The sequence below is a fragment of the Gymnoscopelus braueri genome (assembly GCF_963280865.1).
Source record: "Gymnoscopelus braueri genome assembly, chromosome: 14".
NCBI lineage: Eukaryota > Metazoa > Chordata > Actinopteri > Myctophiformes > Myctophidae > Gymnoscopelus > Gymnoscopelus braueri.
Window position 1 is genome coordinate 2,851,795 of NC_137619.1, and position 24,949 is coordinate 2,876,743.

At 43.6% G+C, this 24,949-nt stretch overlaps 1 protein-coding gene across 1 annotated transcript; it reads right to left on the reverse strand.

Moving 5' to 3' along the window:
* Positions 1-702: 702 nt before the first annotated feature.
* arhgap22a (Rho GTPase activating protein 22a) lies at positions 703-19,971 on the reverse strand. The gene is made up of 7 exons (XM_080448605.1): positions 19,862-19,971; positions 15,162-15,378; positions 13,993-14,125; positions 13,789-13,862; positions 9,352-9,473; positions 7,254-8,346; positions 703-1,923 (listed from the first exon to the last, which is right to left on the reverse strand). The coding sequence occupies exons 1-7, from the start codon at positions 19,959-19,961 to the stop codon at positions 1,695-1,697; spliced, it is 1,968 nt and encodes a 655-aa protein (XP_080304731.1). The 5' UTR covers positions 19,962-19,971; the 3' UTR covers positions 703-1,694.
* Between the last annotated feature and the right edge of the window lie 4,978 nt (positions 19,972-24,949).

Sequence of the window (24,949 nt, forward strand, 5' to 3'; positions counted from 1 at the left end):
GAGGATTCCTGCGGGGGTCCACAGCTAAATGATTGATACCTAGGAACCAAATTGAACCAAATGGACCCGTTGGGTCCATCCAGAGTTAAGAGAACACTGAGGATGTTACAGTTTGGATTGGGTGGGTCCCAGAGACAAAAATTATCGCATTAAATGGGGGTCCGTGGCCAAAATGATTGATAGCTAGGAACCAAATGGACCCTTATGGCTATATGAATCTGAGACCTTACAAACGGAACCAAATGGACCTTTTCGGAGGTTTAACCTAGAGAGTGTACAAATGGGACCTCTGCAACGGACCTGTAGGGTTCAATTTGGTTCCATTTCAACACTTTCGGAGAGGATTTGACTGTTTAGATCGGGGGGTCCCAGAGATCAAAGGGGGGGGGGGGGTCCGTGGCATAACGCATATCAAACTGGGGGGGGGGGGGGGTCAATGAAAGCCAAGCGGTTGAGAATCACTGGTCTAGGTCAACATAGCGGTCAGGTTACATGATGATGATATACCACGTTGCAGAAACAGTTGAAGAGATTCTATGGCGTTGGTTCCCCCCCCCAAGGACCAGGGGTCCTTGGGGGGGGGGGGGGGGTCTCCAGCAAAAGTAGTTAATATAGCGTCACAATCATTTGAACCACTTTAACTATTATGTTATACCTTAGCTATTCAAAAATAGCAGATATACAAGCTCATAGTGTGGCACTTGTAGATCTGCTATTATGTAGCACTGTGCTATGGAATGGACGAGGTGTTGAAGGAGAAAGTTCTAGTTTGGCTCCAGCCTACCGGCCGGGGGGGGGGAGAGGGGGGGGGGGGTAGGCACTAGATGGCCCAGCTGTACAGAGGGCACAACAGAAAGAAGTAGATACTGCACTGGAGGTATGTGGTCTTCTTTGGAGCATTTAGGGGGCTTCGCCGACCCCCCCTCTTCCAGGCATCCTGTCCCCCCCCCCCCCCCCCGGGTTCTCCTTCGTTTGGTCAGATCAGTGGTTCTCAAAGTGAGGTCTAGGGACCCTCTAGGGTTCCTTGAGATGGGTTTCCAAATGGACCCTTACAGATCTGTGACTCTGAGAACGCACAAACGGAAGCAAATGGACCCTTTATATGGCGATGGATCCCACACTGGGGTCCGGGACAAAGTCGGCCAATTGAAAACAGCATCAAACTAAAAGTTCACAAGGCGTCGCATGGCTTGTAGATCGGCTATTTTCAAATGGGCGATTTTGTCGGCTCCCCAGAAGATTAACTTAATGTGCAACATTGTTTCCTCACTCAACAGTAAACAAACCAACATTCAGTATAAGTGTATACAGGGTATCTGTACATTTATAAAGTGGTCAAACATTTGGCCAAATTGACAAATATTACCTCAGAAAGAGCAGTTTTTTTTTTAAAATAGCAGATCTACAAGCTCACAACATCTTGTAGATTGGCTATTTTCACAATATTTATCTGTGGAACCGAGACAAACTAAATGTACCGCCTCAGCTCCTACAATTCCAAGTGCTTGTCAGGGTGGGGTGGGGGGGGGGGGGTTGAGAACATGATTATTCTGGGGGGGTCAAGGCCTGAAAAGGTTGAGAACCACTGTCTTACGGGTCCATTTGCTTCCGTTGTGTACACTCTCAGAGTTCATGGTGGTCCTTGAGGGCCACACTGGGTCAAGATGAAGGCAGGTCTTTGGGTGGAGAGTCTCTTAGTTGTTGGTGGTGGTCCGAGGCGTTGTGGTGGTCAGGTCCCCCAGGGTGGTGAAGAACTCCTCCATCTCCTTCTGGAGGTGAACGTTGCGGCTCTCTGCGTCCTGGTGCGCCCGCTCAGAGTTCCTGAGCCGGATCTCCAGCATGTGGAACCTCTTCCTCTCCTGGTCCAGCTCCTCCTCCAGGCGGCCCACCTGGGTCTGGTACTTGGCGCAGGACTCCTCCAACCTCCACGACGAGAAGAAAAGGATTGAAGGATTTAGTGCACGAGTCAAGGGAAGCCTACAATTTACAATTACAATTCAGGCATTTAGCAGACGCTCTTAAAGGTTTAATGACATTCACTTTTACACCACATTCAAAGTCTTTGTCCTGGTCCTTCAAAAGTGTACAAAAAGTTTTAAGTGAAAATTCCATTCCAGTGATCCATGGCAGGTGTTTTTCTCTCACATTTCTAAAGCCTTTTCAACTGCAATGAAAAAAGAAATCTTTGCCTGCGGGTGTCGCTGGTGAGGGATTTTGCCTGTCAATCATCGCCTCTGCTCCGCCCCCCCCCAAAGGAAAGGATAGGGGAGGGGAGGGGCGAGGAGGAGAGTGGGCGGGATTAATCGACTGTGACCTCACTGTCGAAGGGCCAAGCTCAGATTACTTTTCAGCCTAATTATTCAGAAAACCCCAGACCACAGAAAATCCACTGAATGTTCTAAGAATGTTCTTTTTTTGGGTGTAATTGAGGTCATAAAACCCCAAATAAAACATTGAAAATAAAAAAAGTGAAAATGAATGTCATGATACCTTTAACTCATTCACTGCCAGACTTATTTCTGGCTGCGTTTGCCCACTGCCAGCCATTTTTCAATTTTCTTACCTTTTTGAAGTAGTCACAGAATATTTATCTCCAGTATGATGGATCCCCTGATGGTTGGTAATCACAGAGGGTTTCACTGAGCTTCCGCGAAATGTCATCGCGACCTCCCGTTCGCTTTTATACGCCATTAAAAATATGTCTCGGCCAAAATACATAGTAAAAAAACAATAAGTACGCAGGAGCCGAGAAACAGGATTTTGAAGTAATAAGTTAACCAACAAATGAATGGAGCAGCAAATCTTCGGATCATGATATCTTGGGTTCTGTGTGAGAAAAACGAAAGTAAGCAAGCTCGTAGCGCGGCACTCGTAGATCTGCTATTTTTAATAGCCAAAGTGTAAAATATTGCTTTTTATCAAAAAATTACGCGTTCCCGGTCTTAATGGGTTAAGGAACTTAGGCAGAAAGGGAAGGATTTCAGAATAAAAGGTCTGGAGCAGCATACATACATACATACATACATACTGTGGCAGTGTGAATGCCGGGGCCGGTTCACTAGCAGGTCTGAAACCAGCAGTTAGATCCTGGGGGCATATTTTATATCTTTTATTTTATTATCCCCTGAAGGTACAGTTACAGTATATGTTTTTGTTCCTCCATGTAGCTTCTGTATCTACTGGAACTGATACGCCCTTAAAGCAGTACTGCCCTGCCAAGCCAAGAGCAGTAACTACGTTTTTGGACGCACCGACTTATTTGGGTATCCCAAAGGTCAAATTAGCCTTTGTGATGTTGGGGGATAAACAATTACCTCAAGAACAGATGTACAATTAGTGTAATATCACTTATATGCCGATATCTCATTTGGCTGACCAGTTGAATCACTTTTAAACCCATTTTTCAGAGATTTTTGTTTTCGTAGTTACTGCACTCTGCCTTGGCAGGGCAGAGTAGTTCTCAAACTTTTTTTTGTGCCTAAGGACCCCCAAATTGATATATATATTTGGCCACGGACCCCCTACCTGAAGCTCTGGCACATGTTCTGCCATGGGCCCCCAGAAGAGAAGACATTTTTCAAGATTAAAAATAAATAAAAATGTCATAAATATCAGATTGTGAGCTTGTATATCTGCTATTTTTGAATAGCCAACGTATGAATGGATAAAGTGCGACACTGTATAAACACATTTTGCTGGGGACCCCCTGTGGGAACCCCCTCAAGGACCCCCCGAAACCCACTTTGAGAACCACAGCCGTAAAGGGATAGTTCAGTGGTTTTATCTTTGGATTTTGGTATCGCACATCTTGCAGGTTTCTCAAATAGTCGTTTCTTAAAATCGGCACTATACGGCTACTGAGAAATGTCCACTGGAAGCAATGTAAGGTAATGGAAACAAATGGTAATGAATGGCTAGTTGATGCCATTAGTCAAACTGACATGGACGATACACTCAGCCGCCAAACATGGTTGCTGCTGATGGTTTGATAAATTCTCTGCTGAGGAGACACAGAGTTTATCTGGGCACAAAGGAACGAAATACGAGAAAATGACGACCTTGACGGTTTGTCGCCCCCCACATAGTCCATGAGCCAGAGCCCCAAAATTGAGCAATGATTATCGAATGAGTGGGCAAAACCATACCTATATTAAATTGTTTATAAGGTCAATATAAGCAAATAAATATATGATAACCGTTGCACAGGAGCAGCTTTTTCATATTTATCACACATTTTGTTATTTTCCCCATACGTACATGACAGGTGAAAAAATGACAACATTTAAAAAATAGTTATCATAATGAAACTTCCCCAGTTGATTATTTACATGAAGACAATGATTTATCGTATTACAAGTTTTGTACATATGAAATTGTATATTTAAATATGCAAATTAGGCATTTAGTCCATGAGCCAGAGCCCCAAAATTGAGAGCCCCAGATATTGAATATTCCCTCGTTAAAAACCTTTGACTCCAACATCTTAACAACATTAAATAAGAATGTTGACTCTGGCTTTGTCCAATGTTCCAATGTTGATTCTGGAAAGTTATGCAAATTCGGGCATATTTTCCTAATGCATAATTTGCATATTTAAATGTACAATTTCAGAAAACTTGTAATACGATAAATCATTGTCTTCATGTAAGTAATCAACTGGGGAAGTTTCATTATAATTATTTTTTTAATGTTGTCATTCTTTTACCTGTCATGTACGTATGGGGAAAATAACAAAATGTGTGATAAATATGAAAAAGCTGCTCCTGTGGAAAGGTTATCATATATTTATTTACTTATATTGACACTATAAACAATCTAATATAGGTATGGTTTTGCCCACTCTTTCGATAATGAAATCTTGTCTGGCTCATGGACTAACACTGTCAGGGGAAAAAGAGCAGACCAAGTACAGTTTTTTTTTGGGGTGAACTATCCCTTTAAAATGAATCCAACACAACACTACACAATGACAGTGCTGTCAAACAAGTCTATGAAGCGATTTATGAAATCCATGAAAAGGTTTATTCTGCAACACAATTTTATACAATATGTAGTGGGGGTGGTCCCTGCTTCATCTCAGCTAAGGGGTCCTTGGCCTGAATATACGTTGAAGACCCCTCTCCTAAATAGATTGACAGCAATGAAATTACTATTGCTACTATGCTATTTTCTTGTTTATCTTTGTTAAAAAGGACAACAATGGGTATGTGATGAATAAATGATTGCCCGGCAGTAGTCGTTGCCTCAGTATATCCAACCCCAGGCAGGCTGCATCAGCAACATTCACTATTTATACGCTGCCCAGGACAATGAATACTTACTTACCCAGGGCACTGCGCTTTTCTACAGTAATGTACATTGATATCCCTTTACATGGCTTGGTTGAATGCTTGATTCTCATTGGTCAATCCCTGAGTTCATTTGGTTATTTTTGAATAATGAGCGCTGAGCTCTATAACAGACCGCTGTCTAATCCAGGGGTCTTCAACATTTTCAGGCCAAGGACCCCTATAGCTGAGCGAGAGATGAGGCAGGGACCCCCTGCTCTATATTGTATAAAATTGTGTTTCAGATTAAACTTTCTTTTCCTCCCTCTACACCAATTACTCGTTGCCAAAAATACCCGATCTACAAGCTCTCAACGCCTCGCAGCGCGAGGCGTTGTGAGCTTGTAGATCTGCTATTTTTGGCTAAAGTTCTCCTCAGAAAAGTATTAACTCCGAGGACCCCCTAGGGTCCCGGACCGTTCCCGGACCCCGTGTTGAAGACCCCTGGTCTAATCAAAGCCTCAGAGCACCTGGCTCATATCAATCTGCGCTGCTTGATTGTGTGCCGTATCCAACATTGCAGCCATGTAAACAAACACACAATGTCATTTACAACTAAACATTGCTCTCAAGAATGTTTTTGAAAACATTTGACGTTAGAAATACACAACGCAGTGACCGACTGTTGATTCTATTTTATCAACACTTCCTGTTGTTTTCCGATGCGACCGCGTTGCACCGGACGCACCTGACGTAAATTAATGGAGCTTTCATTCCCGTAAGCAATGAAATCCTTTAGTTTTGTTGTTACTTTTGGGTCAATTTATTAACTTCTTGATTGCGTAGCCGTGCAATAAGCGGGATAATCAATGGGGAGCAGGTCATTATTGAGAAATAAATCCCTTCAGGGTGATGAAGACTATAGGGTGATATGTCTATATCACCCTGTCGACATTTATTTCTCAATAATGACCTGTTCCCCATTGATTATCCCTTGCATAACATCTAATCTCAAGTGCAGACACTACAGCTTGGTATAGGTCAGTGTTGATTTCGTCGACAATCTATGACAAAAAAATTATATTTTTTCACTGACGAAAACGAAATAATACTAAATATAAACTAAGCTACGATGACTAAAACTAAAACTAAATATATTGACAATTCCGTCAATAAATAAAAAACAGACTAAAATGTCAGTGAGGGACTAGCAGATCTACAAGCTCACAACGTGTCTCAGCGCGACGCGTTGTGAGCTTGTAGATCGGCTATTTTCAGCATGCAACCAAGTGTAAAATCAGCCACTGTATATGAATTGAATACCAAGGCCCTCATTGGAAACAAGTCCGCAAGGACTTTTATGAACGGACCTGTTAGACAAAGTATTTTAAATGTAACTGTGCTGTTTTACATTTTTTGCCTAATAAAATATTCAATCAATCAAAAAAAAACTACGACTAGGGGTGGGACGATATGGGTACCTCACGATACGATATATATCACGATATTAGGCCCACGATAACAATATATATCACGATATTCGATATATTGCGATATCACGATATTCAATATATATTGCAAGAAATTTCACCAACGATATATCACGATATCTGAAAATATCGATATATTGCGATATCACGATATATTGCATGAAATTTCACCAACGATATATCACGATAGTCCTTGTATTCAATTCATAGACACATAAAATAGCACCAAACAGTTCAAAATCATCATTACACAAATACAGAGTAGGAAAAACGACGTATCACAAACTTAAAAAAAAAAGAAAAAAAAAAGTATATATTTGTTTTATATCGATATTTTTCGGCAGTATATCGATTAGTTATCGCGGGAGAAAGTATCGCGATATATCGCGATATCGATATATCGTCCCACCCCTAACTACGACGCCATCAAGGCACCGCCAAAATACATTTTAGTCGACTAAATCAACACTGGCTATTGGCTGCGATGAGCTCTTACTTGCGGATGCAGGTTTCATAGCCGATCCTCTGCCTCTTCATCTCTGTCTTCAGCTCCAACACCAGGTCGCTGACGTGGTCGTTGGTCCCCGACGACCCTTGACCCTTGTTATCGTGCGGCGCGTCGTTCTCAGTGCCGGTAGCGGAGGCGGAGGCGCAGCCGGCAGCAGAGCTCCTCCCCCGAGCGCCGTCCGTACCGTCCCTCGCCACGTCGACCGGCTCTCCGGGTCTCTCCCGGTCCGGCCCCTGCCCCGACCCCGACCCCTGATCCCCGCCGTTCTCCTCCTCCGCCGGGTCGGCCAGAGAGATCTCGAAGGTGCTCCAGATGCCGGACGTGTCGGCGGGCAGGCTCAGGCTGGAGGGAGCGCCGACGACGTTGTCGTAGGCGGACAGTCTGTGCGACTGGAGGAGGGCCCTGTGGGAGAGCGGGGGCGAGTCTCTCTGGGAGTCTCTGAGCGACAGGGCGTGGTGGACGCCGGTCTCCTTCAGGGACAGGGTGGAGTCTTTGAGTCTCTCCCCGGACGAGGCGGTGCGCCGGTGCGCCCGCAGCGACGACAGGCCGTTCATCAGCCAGTTCCCCCCGCTGCCGCCACCGCCGCCGCTCGTCGCCGACACGTCCCCCGCCGAGCCTCCCATCCTGCCCTTGGCCGCGCCCCCCCCGGGAGCCCCCTTCAGGGAGCACCGCCAGGAGGGCAAAGCCTTGGACTGCTTGCTGGGGCTGAGGGCCACGCCCACGCCGCCGCCGCTCCCGGCTTTCGCCTCGTTCTTCCCGTCCGCCTTGGCCTTAGTCTTTCCTTCCGTCTGAGTCTCGTCTTCCTTCTCCGGGACTCTGGCGGCGGTCGGTTCCGAGTGGTTGGTGCCCGGAGAAGGATCGGACGACTGCTGCGGGGTCTCTTTCTGGGGTTCGGGACAGACGGCGGGGCCCGAGCGAGCGGCGTCGGGGTCGGTGTCGTCCTGAGCGACCCACTCCGCTTTGCCCCGATCCGCCGGGCTCTGGGTCTGGTTCTTGACCTCCGGTTCTGGTTCTGCTCGGTGGTAGAGGCGGGCGTGTTCGCTGATGAGCACCGTCATCAGGTGCTGCACGTGGGAGCTTCCTGATTGGCCATCAGGCAAAGATAAGAACAGACATACACACAGTTAAGTGTAAACATGGATACGTAATAATGGTCCTTTTTTTACATTAGCATTCAAATGATATAGCTCTGTAAGACTTAACCACTTAAACCCTATATCGTTGCCGTCCGGCAGAAACCTCTTATCTCCATATTCTGACTTTTTGTGTGTTTTTTCGTAAATTAATGCCTTACTTGATCATACTACAGCGTCACACAAAAGCATCAAAAGTAGCAGATCTACAAGCTCGAAAAGCAGCGTAAAGGAACGTGTTTTGAGCTTATAGATCTGCTACTTTTGCTATTTTTGAATTTAAATCCTGAAAGGTAACAGGCATCACAACGCCTTGTGAGTTTGTATCAGCTTATCTTTTCCTGAACGTTTACCTACATTCACAAATGTTCTCCCATTTTAGCCGAATGTTTGCCTATTGTTATGACATGATGCGCAGAACAGGGATTCTAGTGTTCATGTGGGGTAGTTAGTGGTGGGGAAAAAACGTTCATTCGGGTGAACGAACGATTTCGTTCACGGCAATGATCCGTTCATATGATTCGTTCATGTCTAATGGAAAACAACTCAACCGCACCGCTGTCGTGAGAACAGCCCGCCCTCCTGTCCTGTGTACGGGGGGAGGGGACGGGAACAGCCCGCCCTCCCGTCCTGTGTACGGGGGACGGGGGGGCATGAACAAAAGCGTGAACGTAACAGCCAAATAACAACTTTTGAACGAATCGATCATGAACGACCCATCACTAATGTGGGGTTATCTCTTAACCACTTCAACCCTATGGTTGAGCGGAGTCCCTCAGGGCTCTATACTAGTGTCTTCTCTGTTTGCTGTTATAAAGCCGCGATGCGTTGTGAGCTTCTCCATCTGCTATTTTCTGCGAAAGCTTTCCCCACAAAAACAGATGCTGGGGTTTAAGTGGTTAAAACTCATTGTGAAACATAATGTGTATGAAATGTTAACATGTTCATCTGACCCTCCATCATGGTGACTGGATCCTCCACTCGGGGCCGGAGGATGTTGGGTCCAAACACGGTGGCCAGGTTCTGAACGCTCATCTTGTTCTGGTTGGAGTGGCTCTGGACCTCGTCCAGGAACCTGTGCAGAACGTCAGAGCAAATCCTGTGTGACTGCAAAGTCGTGCAAGAGAAACCCCCACCGCCCACGTCCTCCTGACTGCAAGTCGTGCAAGAGAAACCCCCACCGCCCACGTCCTCCTGGCGGGGCTTCTCTGCCAAGTCACTCTGCATTTGAAGAATTAAATACCATCTGTACCAGTTGTGTTCTGTACCAAACTTTCCATCTCCATATTTTAACTTTATTATGTTTTATTAGTAAATTAATGCCCTACCTCGTTGTGCACGAATGTCACGCACAAATAGAAGGGAAAAAAAAAGATCTAAGTTAAAGGTAGGGTAAGTGCTTTTCTTTGGTTAAAATAAGTGTTAAATAGCTCTATATTCTGATAGTAATCATTGCTTGTTCAGTAACAGGATGTCTCTCCAGCTCTTTAATAAACAGAAAATGCATTTTCAGGTCAGGATACCAATTTTATCCAATCAGGACAGAGAACTCAGACAGGATACGTATTAAACAAGTGAAATTGGAAGTGATGACACAAATAAATGAGCAGACACAGAATTGGAATTGGAACACAAGCTGATAAATGGGTACTCTCTCCTGATTGGCTAAAATTTCGTCACCTACCTGAACATGTATTTTCTCTTTATTAAAGAGCTGGAGAGACAGGGAGACTCCTGTTACTGGACAAATACTCTATAGCAATAGACTAGAGTACTAACAGAATATATAGTGCTAAAACCTTTTAACAAAAAATAAAATGTTTTCACCAAGAAATATCACGTACCCTACCTTTAAGACTTGTACATGTGCTATTTTTGCTATGTTGCTAAAGCTTGAAAATGAAAGTGGTTAAGTGTGTCTGTAGGATTTTCTAAATATTGAACCAATGAAACGTGAATAATAACTACATGGGATCCATTTGGAACACAGGTTATTTCCCCCCCCCCCCCCCCCCTCGTTTCCCTGAAAAGTTAAGGTTTTGGACATGGTCACTGTCGGGTGGAAACCTCATATGTCCAAGACTGTTTTTAGTTTTTTTATTTTCGTTCCCATCTGCCGCCGCTCTAAAGCTTCCGCTAAATCGCGATTATCTCCTTGTTGTTTTTCTCCACGCTGAACACTGTTTGAAACGGGTTTTAGAAACTGCTACTAGGCTACTGCAAAATGGAATGTCGCCGATTTAAAATGTCTTCTCTGGGCCACTCACACAACTACCCTGTGTGTCTACAAACAGTTGAACACGCGATCATAAGGTATTTAGAGAGGTCTGTGGCGAGGTGAAAAAAAAAAAAAAAAACAATAAATCGCTGGCAGTGGTGAGTACATTATGATATTAAACTCTGGCATGGAATGTGTTAATGGGTTGAAGGATTCAATTAAAAGAAAGAAAAAAGTAGCACATCGACAAGATCTGCTACTTTAGATGCTTTTTGTGTGACGCTGCAGTATGATCAGGTTTTGGAGAAACAGCGTTGCTATTATGAATCTGTCTCTTTTCCTCCGTATGAAGGAGTGAAAGAGTAGGAGAGATTGAGTCATCATGTTGCCATTGTGTTGAGCTGCCTGTGAGGTCTTCAGAATCTGATGCTGAGGAGACGCACACACGTCCACTCCTACACAGTCCATCAGTGATGTGTCACAACATCCTCTGATGACAGCATGATGGGCCAAATAGGGACCGCTTCCGTCCTGCTGTACTCCTGCTAGGGCTGTCAACTTTCCTCAGAAATGATATTCGAATATTGGTCATACATTTTTATTTTTTTTTATATTTGAATATTATTATTGTTATTATATATTTTTTATTAAAAAAAATTTGTGACAGAAACAGTACAAAAAACTATGTATCGAGTGTACCGCAGTGGTCATGTACCGCTGTGGTCCGCAGTGGTCATGTACCGCAGTATACCGCAGTGGTCATGTACCGCAGTGGTCATGTACCGCAGTGGTCATGCACCGCAGTGGTCATGCACCGCAGTGGTCATGTACCGCAGTGGTCATGTACCGCAGTATACCGCAGTGGTCATGCACCGCAGTGGTCATGCACCGCAGTGGTCATGCACCGCAGTGGTCATGTACCGCAGTGGTCATGTACCGCAGTGGTCATGTACCGCAGTGTACCGCAGTGGTCATGTACCGCAGTGGTCATGTACCAGTGGTCATGTACCGGTGGTCATGTACCGCAGTGGTCATGTACCGCAGTGGTCATGTACCGCAGTGGTCATGCAACGCAGTGGTTATGTACCGCAGTGGTCATGTACCGCAGTGGTCATGTACCGCAGTGTACCGCAGTGGTCATGTACCGTCATGCACCGCAGTGGTCATGTACCGCAGAGTACCGCAGTGGTCATGCACCGCAGTGGTCATGTACCGCAGTGTACCGCAGTGGTCATGCACCACAGTGTACCACAGTGGTCATGTACCGCAGTGTACCGCAGTGGTCATGCACCGCAGTGGTCATGTACCGCAGTGTACCGCAGTGGTCATGTACCACAGTGTACCGCAGTGGTCATGTACCACAATGTACCGCAGTGGTCATGCACCGCAGTGGTCATGCACCGCAGTGGTCATGTACCACAGTGTACCGCAGTGGTCATGTACCGCAGTGTACCGCAGTGGTCATGCACCGCAGTGGTCATGTACCGCAGTGTACCGCAGTGGTCATGTACCACAGTGTACCTCAGTGGTCATGTACCACAATGTACCGCAGTGGTCATGCACCGCAGTGATCATGTACCGCAGTGTACCGCAGTGGTCATGTACCACAATGTACCGCAGTGGTCATGCACCGCAGTGGTCATGCACCGCAGTGGTCATGTACCACAGTGTACCGCAGTGGTCATGTACCACAGTGTACCGCAGTGGTCATGTACCACAGTGTACCGCAGTGGTCATGTACCGCAGTGGTCATGTACCACAGTGTACCGCAGTGGTCATGTACCGCAGTGGTCATGTACCACAGTGTACCGCAGTGGTCATGTACCACAGTGTACCGCAGTGGTCATGTACCACAGGGTACCGCAGTGGTCATGTACCGCAGTGGTCATGTACCGCAGTGGTCATGTACCGCAGTGTACCGCAGTGGTCATGTACCGCAGTGGTCATGCACCGCAGTGGTCATGCACCGCAGTGGTCATGCACCGCAGTGGTCATGCACCGCAGTGTACCGCAGTGGTCATGTACCGCAGTGGTCATGCACCGCAGTGGTCATGCACCGCAGTGTACCGCAGTGGTCATGTACCGCAGTGGTCATGCACCGCAGTGTACCGCAGTGGTCATGTACCGCAGTGCACCGCAGTGGTCATGTACCGCAGTGGTCATGCACCGCAGTGGTCATGTACCGCAGTGTACCGCAGTGGTCATGCACCGCAGTGGTCATGTACCGCAGTGTACCGCAGTGGTCATGCACCGCAGTGGTCATGTACCGCAGTGGTCATGTACCGCAGTGGTCATGTACCGCAGTGGTCAGTAATGTTTGCTTTAAAAGAATATATACATTCAAAGACTTTTGACATTTTCAAAAAAAATCAAAAATAGCAGATCTACAAGCTCGTAGCGCGGCACTCGGTGCCGCGCTATGAGCTTGTAGATCTGCTATTTTTGAATAGCCAAAGTGTCAAATAATGCTTTTGAGCTCAAATCAAGACACAGATGCGTCCCAGGTCTTAAAGGTATCATGACATTCATTTTCACTTTTTTTATTTTCAATGTTTTATTTGGGGTTTTATGACCTCAATTACACCCAAAAAACCTGAACTTAAAACATTCAGTGGATTTTCTGTGGTCTGGGGTTTTCTGAATAATTAGGCTGAAAAGTAATCTGAGCTTGGCCCTTCGACAGTGAGGTCACTGTCGAATAATCGCCCACTCTCCTCCTCGCCCCTCCCCTCCCCTATCCTTTCCTTTGGGGGGGGCGGAGCAGAGGCGATGATTGACAGGCAAAATCCCTCACCAGCGACACCCGCAGGCAAAGATTTATTTTTTCATTGCAGTTGAAAAGGCTTTAGAAATGTGAGAGAAAAACACCTGCCATTGATCACTGGAATGGAATTTTCACTTAAAACTTTTTGTACACTTTTGAAGGACCAGGACAAAGACTTTGAATGTGGTGTAAAAGTGAATGTCATTAAACCTTTAATGGGTTAATACATATTTATGCATGTGTCTGCTGCTAAGTGATGTCTCTTGTACACCAGACTCAGATACCTTTATTTTATTTTTGTAGTACACAACACAGCTTATTTGATATTGCTGTTTTATCATTTGTTTTATTATTTTCTAAAACTGCAATTTATGGATATTATATGTACTGTATATATTCCCTACTTACTTGCAGATGTATTTCAGAAGGTTGTAGTTGACCTGAGGAAGGGCCTCCACTTGTTTACCAAGCTCTACGATGCCCTTTAGAAAACAAAAGAAAAGAAAATTGCATTTTAAGTGGGAAGATAGTAGTGTTGGAGAAGAGGGCACAGTACATTGATAGGTAGCTATACTGTAGTTAGAGGGAAGTATGAATAAGAGATACAGTTACCATTTCCTTGTCCTTGAGGAGCAGCTGAGCACAGGAGAGGAACTGTGTGTATTTGGAGAAAGGGATTACGGGTTCGGGCAACTCCCGTATGTACAGCTTTAGCAGTGACGCCACCGTGTGGACATCTGTGGTACTGTACAAGAAGGTGAAGGCCAACATGAAGTGATCCTTACAACTTTATTGAATTTAAGGGTAAGCGATATTTTTTGGGTTGAAACTAAAAGGTTTTTAGTTAAAAGGTTAAAGCACTATATTGTGATAGTACTCATTGCTATGTAGAGTGTTTGTTCAGTAGAAGGAGTCTCCATGTCTCTCCAGCTCTTTAATAAACAGAAAATACATTTTCAGGTGGGTGGCAACATTTCAGCCAATCAGGAGAGAGTACCCATTTATCAGCTTCATTTTTATAGGTTCCAGTTCCAATTTGGTCTGCTCATTTCTTTGTGTCATCACTTCCCATTTCACTTGTTTAATCTATATCCTGTCTGAGTTCTCTGTCCTGATTGGATAAAATTGGTATCCTGACCTGAAAATGCATTTTCTGTTTAATAAAGAGCTGGAGAGACATGGAGACTCCTGTTACTGAACAAACACTCTATGAGTACTATCACAATATAGAGATATTTAACACTTATTTTAACCAAAGAAAATCACATACCCTACCTTTAACTCTGAGAGTGTACAAATGGAACCATACAGTACCAAATGGTTCCATTTGTACACTCTCAGAGTCACAGACCCGTAAGGGTCCATTTGGCTCCATTTGTACACTCTCAGAGTTGCGTGATTATGAATCCCACCAACATTATAGGATAGGCCCGCCTTACCTGACCCTGACAGGCATAGCTTTACTGAGGTTAAGGTTAAGTTTAGGCATTGACGCAAAAACGAGAACTGTCAATCACAGCGACTACTGGCCAATCACAGTGGGTTTTGCCTAGAACTGCGGTGGTATCCATAATAACGCCTCAGAGTTACAGACCAATAAGGGTCCATTTGGTTCCATTTGTACACTCCCAGAGTTAACGACCAATAAGGGTCCATTTGGTTCCATTTGTACACTCTCAGAGTTAACGACCAATAAGGGTCCATTTGGTTCCATTTGTACTCTCATTTGGTTCCTTTTTTTAGTTAAATGAACCCTTGGGACAGTTACTATGGAGCCGTACCTGTCGAACACTGGCTTCTCGCCGCGGTCGAACGCGTCCTGCAGCTCTCGCACGTGATTGGTCTGCCCCGGGGCCCTGAAGAGCCCCTCCTCCTGGAGGCCCTGTTCACGTATGAAGCACACACACTGCTCCACCAGCACGGGGACCGGCCTCTGGGGGGCGCCACACTGGCCCCCCTCACACACCATGGTCTCCTCCAGGTGCTGCCCGAAGATCCCTGCACGCACACGCCCCCCACACACACACACACACACACACACACACACACACACACACACACACACACACACACACACACACACACACACACACACACACACACACACACACACACACACACACACACACACACACACACACACACACACACACGAGAAAGTTAACTTCTATCACAAATAGTCAAATGTCTCTCTCTCTTTCTATGTACAGTATGTGATTGTTTACCTTGTTGGTTTGAGTTCATGCTTATTCTGATACTGGATAAGAGCATGTCTGCTAAATGTATAACATTTTAAAAATGTAATTTTAAGTACAGAAATATTCAATCAATTGTTATTTAAGCAGCAGTGGTAGAAGTACTCAGTTTTCTTTTTTTACTTAGGTTAAAGTAGCAGCCAATACCACAATGTAGAAATACTCTATTACACGTTCTGTACAGTATGTAGCACCACTGATATAGCAACATACTGTTAGGATTTAGAACATATTTATAGATATGTATTTGGCCGCGGACCCCCATCTCAAAATATGTCGTTCCAGGGACCCCCCAGAAGCAAGGATTTGAGTTAAAAATGTTCGCTTTCAAAATATATATATTCAAAGATTTTCATGATAAAAAAAATAAAAATAGCTCATAGCGCAGCACTCGGTGCCGCGCTATGAGCTTGTAGATCTGCTATTTTTTTATTTATTTATTTATTTATTTATTTTTTATCCCGCGATTTTTGTAACCCATTTTTTTCACCCGGTGCCAATTTCCTAAGTGATCCTGGGCGCTACACCAGCCCTACACCAGCACTACACCAGTCCCCCACAGTAGGGAGGCCAGGGCCGAGCTCATGCTTCCTTCATGCATGAGAGCCAACTGACCTTCTTGTCACCTGACAGAGGGGAGTTTCCCTGGTTGGACGTAGCGCGTGGAAGGAACACGTTATTCCAACCAGTTCCCTTCCCCTCCATCAGGCGCCCCGGCTGTCATGGGGGAGGCAGTATAGTGACCAGGATTACTGCATGTTTTTGTGAGGGTATTAACTACCCTAGGAGACACGGGGAGAACATGCAAACTCCACACAGAGTAGGCCCTTTCACCAACCCCACCTAGGGTATGGGCGCTGATGACGCGGAGGAGAAGACACGCCCCCAGCGCCCACAGCGTCCCCCGGCGGGAATCGAACCCAGGACCTTCTAGCTGTGAGGCGACAGCGCTACCGACTGCGCCACCGTGCCTCCAGATCTGCTATTTTTGAACAGCCAAAGAAATCTAAAATGACACAGAAGCCTTCCCGGATTGAATGGGTTAACCCCTGGGGGGGTACTCATCTATTAGGACATATAATCCTGATAGATTCATGCTATAGGACAAAGAATCCTGTGTGTTTTGTGCTGATAAAAACGTAATGCTCCACTTTCTGTAATGCACAGATATTATAATAGTCAGAAAGTTACTAAAATATATGAGTCTCTCTGTGAGAGCTTTGGAAGCCAAACAGTCTATTCATAGACTTTAGTCACTATGGTTCACTAGAGCCTTCTGCTGTAACGTAGCTTTAGGGTTATTTTTATCTCCATGTCATATCGGCTCTGTGTCGGGGGGAAAACTCATATGTCCAAAACGGTTACCTTTTCAGGATTCATATTGAAAAGCATCAAACATGCTAAAGCATCCAGCTCCAACCGCGAGCTTGTAGATCTACTACTTTTGATGCTTTAGTGCAGGGGTCTTCAACAGGGGGTCCGGGACCCCTAGGGGGTCCTCAGAGTTACTACAGGGTGTCCGCCAAATCTTTGTGTGATATGATTATTGTTTTTTTTACATTAACCACTTGAACCCTAGCATCCCTTTTCTGAGCAGAACTTTAGCCAAAAATAGCCGATCTACAAGCTCACAACGCCTCGCGCTGCGAGGCGTTGTGAGCTTGTAGATCGGCCATTTTTGGCAAAGAGGTATAGGTGTAGAGGGAAAAAAGAGCAGACCAAGTAAACGAAAAAAGTTTAATCTGAAACACAATTTTATACAATATAGTGGGGGTCCCTGCTTCATCTCTCTCTCAGCTAGGGGGTCCTTGGCCTGAAAACGTTGAAGACCCCTGCTTTAGTGTGACGCTGTAGTGTGATCAAGCAAGGCGTTAATTTACGAAAAAACACAAAAAGTTAGAATATGGAGATAAGAGGTTTCTGCCCGACAACTATGTCCCAGCTTTCTTACACCACCAAATCTTAAAGCCCCTCCCCCTTTTCTCTAGAAGATACTGTTAAAGGGGATGTTTTTTTAAACCCTATTTTTAGATCATTGGGAACACAACCAAAATGATGGAGTGAATGAAATAGTACTCAAAAGTATCAATACTGCAATATAGAAATACTCTGTTAGAAGTAAAAGTACGGAGATGATTCTAAATTTACTTATGTAAAAGTAAAAAAAATAATGGTATCAAAATGTACCGCTGCAAAAGTAGAAAGTACTCATTATGCAGAATGTCCCCTTTCACAAGTTTACAAACGAATACAGATCTTTTGAAAATAGCAGATCTTCAAGCTCACAATGCGACGACTGCTATTTTCAAACGGCTGAAATTTATATAAGGGCTGAAGTGGTTAATTTATGTTAATAATCAAAATCTACAATGTAACTAGTAACAGCAGGTTTTTATGTTTTGTTTTGTTTAGTTCTGTTTTGTTTGCCTTCGGCTTATATTCTTATATCTGTCTGAAAACATTATTCCAGTGCATGGTCTCCCGGGGGTTAAAAAAACAAAAATAAATAATAAAAAGGCAGCAGAAAGCCCCCGGCATAGTTCCATTCAGAATATAATCTTTCCACCCAGCCGCCGTTTTTTTGGTCCAAATGATCTAAAAATAGGGCCCAGGTAAAAAGAAAAAAAAGAACAAAATATCCTCCTTTAAAGCCTCCCACTCCTTAATGGAAGGAAAGGGTTAAAGATGCTGCTTCAAAATAAGTGGATGGCCCGGCTTTTAGAGCTCAATACTGTCCTGCATCTATAAATTGAGTAATCCCCACCAGTGTGTGTGTGTGTGTGTGTGTGTGTGTGTGTGTGTGTGTGTGTGTGTGTGTGTGTGTGTGTGTGTGTGTGTGTGTGTGTGTGTGTGAATATTTGTGTATGCGTGTGCATTAGGGGCGTAACGATACATTTTAACAGCGATACGATACACATCACGATAACTGGTTAACGATACGACACATGGATGATATTGGTTCATTCATGACGATACGATTCAATGATTTAAAATCGATACAGTAACTATTTAGCAAAGACATTTTCCAATTTATATTGTAAAATCAATGTTAATTTATCTCTGAGAGTGTAGAAATGGAACCAAATGGACCCGTTAGGGTCCATTTGGTTCCATTTGTACACTCTCAGAGTTACAGACCCATAAGGGTCCATTTGGTTCCATTTGTACACTCTCAGAGTTACAGACCCATAAGGGTCCATTTGGTTCCTATCCATCATTTAGCTGGGGACCCCCTGGAACCCCCTCAAGTACCCCTGGGGGTCCCCGGACCCCACTTTGAGAACCAATGATATATGTATACTTTGTTATATATTATGACAGTGGTCAGCAAGGTGGGAAAACAGCAGATCTGACAGAGCTTGTAGATCTGCTCGTTTCGGCATGTGACACGTACGGTACGGCAAAGAATGAATCAGACCTATAACCAATTAAACCCTATACTTAGTTGAGCGGAGTACCCCAGGGCTCTATACCAGGGAACCCTCCAGTTTTTGCTAAATATATCTTCGGCGAAAACAGCCGATCTAACAGCACAAGCTTGTAGATCGCAGAATGTTCGCTTCCAGAATAGAGAAGCTAAGGGCATTGGTTCTCAAAGTGGGGGTCTGGGGGTCTGGGGGTCTGGGGGTCTGGGGGTCTGGGGGCCCCCCAGGGGTCCTTAAAGGGGGTTCCAGGGGGGTCCCCAGCAAAATGTGTTAATGCAGCACTGCAATCATTTTAACCACTTGTTGGCTATTCATCTTTGAATATATATATATTTTTAAAGCAATTTTTTTTAACTCAAATCTTTGCTTCTGGGGGATTCTACAAATGTCTTCTAAATCCTAACAGTATAATATCAGTGGTTTCTCAAACCTTTTTCACGTCAAGGACCCCCAATAAATTTTTGTATTTGGCCACGCACCCTCAAAATATTTAGGTCCAGGGACCCCCAGAAGCAAAGATTAGAGTAAAAATGTTGGCTTTAGAAATATATATATTCAAAGATTTGCACAAATTTTCACAACTTTAAAAAGAAATAGCAGATCTACAAGCTCATAGCGCGGCACTGAGCTTGTAGATCTGCTATTTTTTAATAGCCAAAGTATAAAATAATGGTTAAAGTGGTTACACAGATGCGTTCCCGGTCTCGTACGAGCTTGTACTTCTGCTATTTTTAAAAATATTTTGAAAAATATCTAAAATGTTTGTAAAATGTGTAATAATTCAGATAATGTTTTTGTTACCTCCTCCCAGTGGAGCCCATATGGCTCTGCGTATGGTCCTGACCCAGTCCTCCATGTCACTCTGAGAGTTAGCCATCAGTAGGAAGGTCTCATGGCTCATCCCGGTCCGATCCTTCTCCCCACCTCCACCTAATAACAACACAGCCATAACCATATTATCACCATAACCATCACCATAATAACCATTACATTAGAGTCATTTAGCAGACACGTTTATCCAAAGCGACTTACAATAAGTGCATTCAACATAGGTAGGCAAGGAAACTACTAATCACCAGAAGTCTTACGTGCATTTTCTGCTAAAACAAGCAACCAAGAGTATACCTAGCGCTAAGGTAAAAGTGCAATATATCAGCCACCTACTTTCTTAAACAGATGAGACAAAATAGCAAAATCAAATGAGCAAGAGCTAAAACAAATAAGTGTATCGACTAAACAAGATCCAATAAAACAATACAACAATAAAACAAGCGTTCGTACACTGTGGGGCCAGAACAGAAAAAAGTTGTGACCGTGTAGATCGGCCAGAAGGACCCTTGAGCGACGAGGCAATCAGTCGCCCCCGAGGTGGCTGACCGAAGTGGTCGGGCAGGGGTGTAAGCCTCGACCATAGCCTGGAGGTAAGAAGGAGCTGTTCCTTTCACTGCCCTATAGGCTAGCACCAGGGTTTTAAAGTGGATGTGAGCCGCTACGGGGAGCCAGTGTAGAGAACGGAGAAGGATAGTTGTGTGGGAGAACCATAAAAACCATACTTGATACATGATAGACAAACATGTTATGTTGTAGAGTGGCTATACAAGCTGAGTGGGTAGAAGACCAGAGGTGGAAAAAGTACTCACATTTCTTATTTAAGTAAAAGTATCAATACTGCAATGTCGAAATACTCTGTTACAGGTAAAAGTCCGGAATTCAAAATGCACTTGAGTGAAAGTACAAAAGTGTTGGCATCAAAATGTACTTAAAGTACCAAAAGTAGAATGTACTCATTAGGCAGAATGTCCCATTTACAAGTTTTCAATTTTTTTCAGCAGATCTACAAGCTCACAATGTGTCGCATCGATCGGCTATTTTCAAATGGCCGAAATGTATATATAGGGCTTAAGTGGTTAGTGTGTTTAGTAATAATAATCAAAATCTACACTAAGTAACTAGTAACTAAAGTTTTCAAATAATTGTAGTGGAGTAAAAGTACAATTTTTACCTCTGAGATGTAAGAGAAAAAGTACTGAGTAGCCTATTGAAGTACTGAAAAGTACAGAAAATTGGAAATACTCCATAAAGTAAAAGTAACTCAAAAACTGTACTTAAGTACAGTACTTGAGTAAATGTACTTAGTTACTTCACACCACTGCCTGTGAGGGGGCACACAGCTTGTTGCTACGCTGTGACATTTCAGTCAGGTGTTGATTACACATAATGACATGTTATTCACTTTATGGACACTTTGTTAACCTTTAGCTTCTGAGAGTGCAGAGTGAAGCACATCTTCACTGTCAGGGCAGAAACCTCCTATCAAGTGTTGATTTCGTCGACTAGAACTATGACAAAAATATTCGTCGACTACCTTTTTTCACTGACGAAAACTAAATATAAACTAAGCTATGATTATTAAGACTATTACTAAATATATTGACAACTTCGTCAACAAATAAAAACTAGACAAAAATGTCAGTGAGGGATCTAGTGGAGAAGAGATCCAGTAGAACTGAAAGACAAGTCATTTTATGTTTGGTTGTGCTCGGGAGTTTCTCTCTGAAAATAGCAGATCTACAAGCTCACAACGCGTCGCGCTGCAACGCGTTGTGAGCTTCGGCTATCGGCTATTTTCAGCGTGTTTTCAGATCGGCTATTTTCAGCATGCAACCAAGTGTAAAATCTGCCATTATGACACCATCAAGGCACCACCAAAATACATTTTAGTCGACTAAATCAACTGTAGATTTAGTCGACTATAATCTTATGATATTTAGTCGACTAAAACTAGACAAAAACTAAGACATTTCAGATGACTAAAATATGACTAAAACTAAATGAAATGTTATTCAAAAGACTACATTTGCTGTCAAAATCAACACGGCTCTCTCCATGTTTTAACTTGTGTTTCTTTTCCGTAAATTAACGCTCTACTTGATCACACTACAGCGTCACACAATAGGATCAAAAGTAGCAGATCTAAAAGCTCGAAACGCGGCGCAAGGCGCTTGTAGATCTTCTACTTTCGATGCTTTTGAATTTGAATCCTGAAAAGTAACAGTTTTGGACATATGAGGTTTCCACCCGACAGAGACCATATCTTGGTTTCAGACGGAGGGGAAAGCGTCAAAGCTGCTATAATTGCCTTTGACGTTCCCAAATTGTTACTAACCTTTAACACATTGGGTGCCAAAACCGGGATTTCGCGTGTTTTCAAAGAGTAGCGGTTGAGTGCCGAACACGGGAAATCTCGTGTTAACTTTTTACAGTGGGGTAAAACGAGCCATTGTCGGTGCGCGATCACTCCGCAATGGCGTGAGTGTTATTGTTCCAGGCGTTAGCCGGGACCATCCATCGACGTACACGCATCCATTGTTTACATCCGGGTGCTCGTCGTGGAGTCTACAGCTCTAAACAGCGCCAGCGTTACTTAGATCTCTATCCTGATTGGATAAAATCTTGACCTGAAAATGCATTTTCTGTTTAATAAAGAGCTGGAGAGACATGGAGACTCCTGTTACTGAACAAACACTCTATAGCAATGTGTACTATCACAATATAACAATATAGCCGCAAGCAGCAATAATACGGGGCCAGTGAATAGAGAGAGAGAGAGACGGAATAGATTGAAGAGAAAGAGAGAGAGACAGACATGGAAACGGAATAGATTGAAGAGAAAGAGAGAGAGAGACATGGAAACGGAATAGATTGAAGAGAGAGAGAGAGAGAGAGAGAGAGAGAGCCATGGAAACGGAATAGATTGAAGAGAGATAGAGAGACATAGAAACGGAATAGATTGAAGAGAGAGAGACATGGAAACATAATAGATTGAAGAGAGAGAGAGATGGAAGCAGAATGGATTGATTGGACATCTCAACCTATTGCCATTAACAGGAATCGAACCCTCAACCTTCGGATTGACAGGCTGCAACACTACCTATAGTGCTATAGCTTTGTCCAGGCTGAGGTTGTCTGTTGAAGATAAAAGTGAACCAGTGAAAGCAGCCGATCTACAAGCTCAGAAACACGTTGCTATCTAAAAAGTTTTTAGATTGTAGATCGGCTATTCTCAGAATGAAGTATGTCATACATTGCAAAAACATACCCTCTCAAATAAGCATTTCAGGTTATCTTTACCAATTGCAAATGCATTAATTGACACAATCATGTTGTGTGCAATGCAACTTAAATGAAGTCTACATCAAGTGAGGCTTGAACTGTCGACCTTGAGGTTTTAAGGCACGAGCTCAAGCGAGAAGCCATTGGACCAACAGACAGACACTGTGAAAAAAGAGGTCACACAGATGATACAGTTTCACGCAAATAGCTGAAAAATCCTGGGTTTAAGTGTTTTTCAAACTGCTCAAAATTGCGGACAATCTAAGGGCGGAGCTTACTGGTCAACGTGATAGATGTGTTCCTCATGAGTCAAGGCACATGTGTAAGCAGGTTTAATGGCTGTCGGCCAAACGAGGCATGACTTTTGCCTGTTTAAAGTTTGCATTTTCAAAAAATCGCTATAGCGCCCCCCTTTGACCAATTGGAGTAAGATTGGTTTCAGTGATATTTGGAATGACCCTCTACATTACCGCAAAGTTTCAAATAAATGTGAGTCTGCATGCATGTGTTAGGGGCAGATGAATAATTGTCATAAAACTGCAATATTCATTGGCTCATTAAAGCTTCATTTTTTCACTTAGAAAAAATCTGCACCCACCGTTTGGTCGACATAGGTCCAAAGTTCATGTGTAAAACGTTTCGTGCAGATTACTCAAAAATCCCAGGAGGAGATTTAACTGTTTTAACTGTTTTTCATATAATTCAAAATGGTGGGAGATCTAAAGGTCAGAGGTCAAAAGTCAGTGTGAAAGTTGTTCATCATGAGTAGACGCATGGGTGTATCGAAGTTTCATGGCTGTAGGTCCAAAAGGGCATGAGTTGTACCTGTTCAAAGTTGGCATTTTCAATTGAGTGCTATAGCGCCACCTTTTGACGAAAGATTGTGAGATTTATTTCTTGATAGTTTTTCATGACCATCTATCATATGGCCGAGTTTCGTAAAAAGCGTATGCACGGTTCAGCCAGAACTGCGAAAAGTGGCAGAAGATGAAGAATCGGAAGAATAATGCCAATATCAAAACGGAGCCATGCTGGCAGCCTGGCCCCGTAATTACAGCATTTAACCCTTATTTTAACCAAAGATAATCACATACCCTACCTTTAATGCATGCATTTGTAACTCCGAGAGTGAACAAATGTAACCAAATGGATCCCTATTTGTTCACTCTCAGAGTTATAATAACTCTCAGAATTGTACAGTGTTGATTTCGTCGACTAAAACTATGACGAAAAACGTTGGTCGACTACCATTTTTCACTGACGAAAACTAAATAAAACCGAAATAAAAACTAAGCTATGATGACTAAAACTAAGACTAAATATAGTGACAATTTCGTCAACAAATAAAAACTAGACTAAAATATTAGTGAGAGATCTAGTGGAGAAGAGATCCAGTAGAACTAAAAGACAAGTCATTTTATGTTTGGTTGCGCTTGGGTGTTGCCCTCTGAAAATAGCAGATCTACAAGCTCACAACGCGTCGCGCTGCAACGCGTTGTGAGCTTGTAGATCTGCTATTTTCAGCATGCAACCAAGTGTAAAATCAGCCTTTACGACGCCATCAAGGCACCACCAACATACATTTTAGTCGACTAAATCAACTGTAGATTTAGTCGACTATAATCTTATGATGTTTAGTCGACTAAAACTAGACAAAAACTAAGACATTTCAGATGACTAAAATATGACTAAAACTAAATAGAATTTCATTCAAAAGACTATGACTAAAACTAAATCAAAATTTGCTGTCAAAATCAACACTTGAAGGGTACAGCA

What these genes read in the sequence shown, in the direction of transcription:
- arhgap22a (XM_080448605.1), bottom strand. Translation starts at nt 19,961, where the DNA reads ATGAGCCATGAGACCTTCCTACTGATGGCTAACTCTCAGAGTGACATG. An exon ending in TCCTCAAGGACAAGGAAATG is followed by an intron (nt 13,863 to 13,992) that starts GTAACTGTATCT and finishes TGTTTTCTAAAG; the next exon opens with GGCATCGTAGAGCTTGGTAA. An exon ending in CTTCTGAAATACATCTGCAA is followed by an intron (nt 9,474 to 13,788) that starts GTAAGTAGGGAA and finishes CGTTCTGCACAG; the next exon opens with GTTCCTGGACGAGGTCCAGA.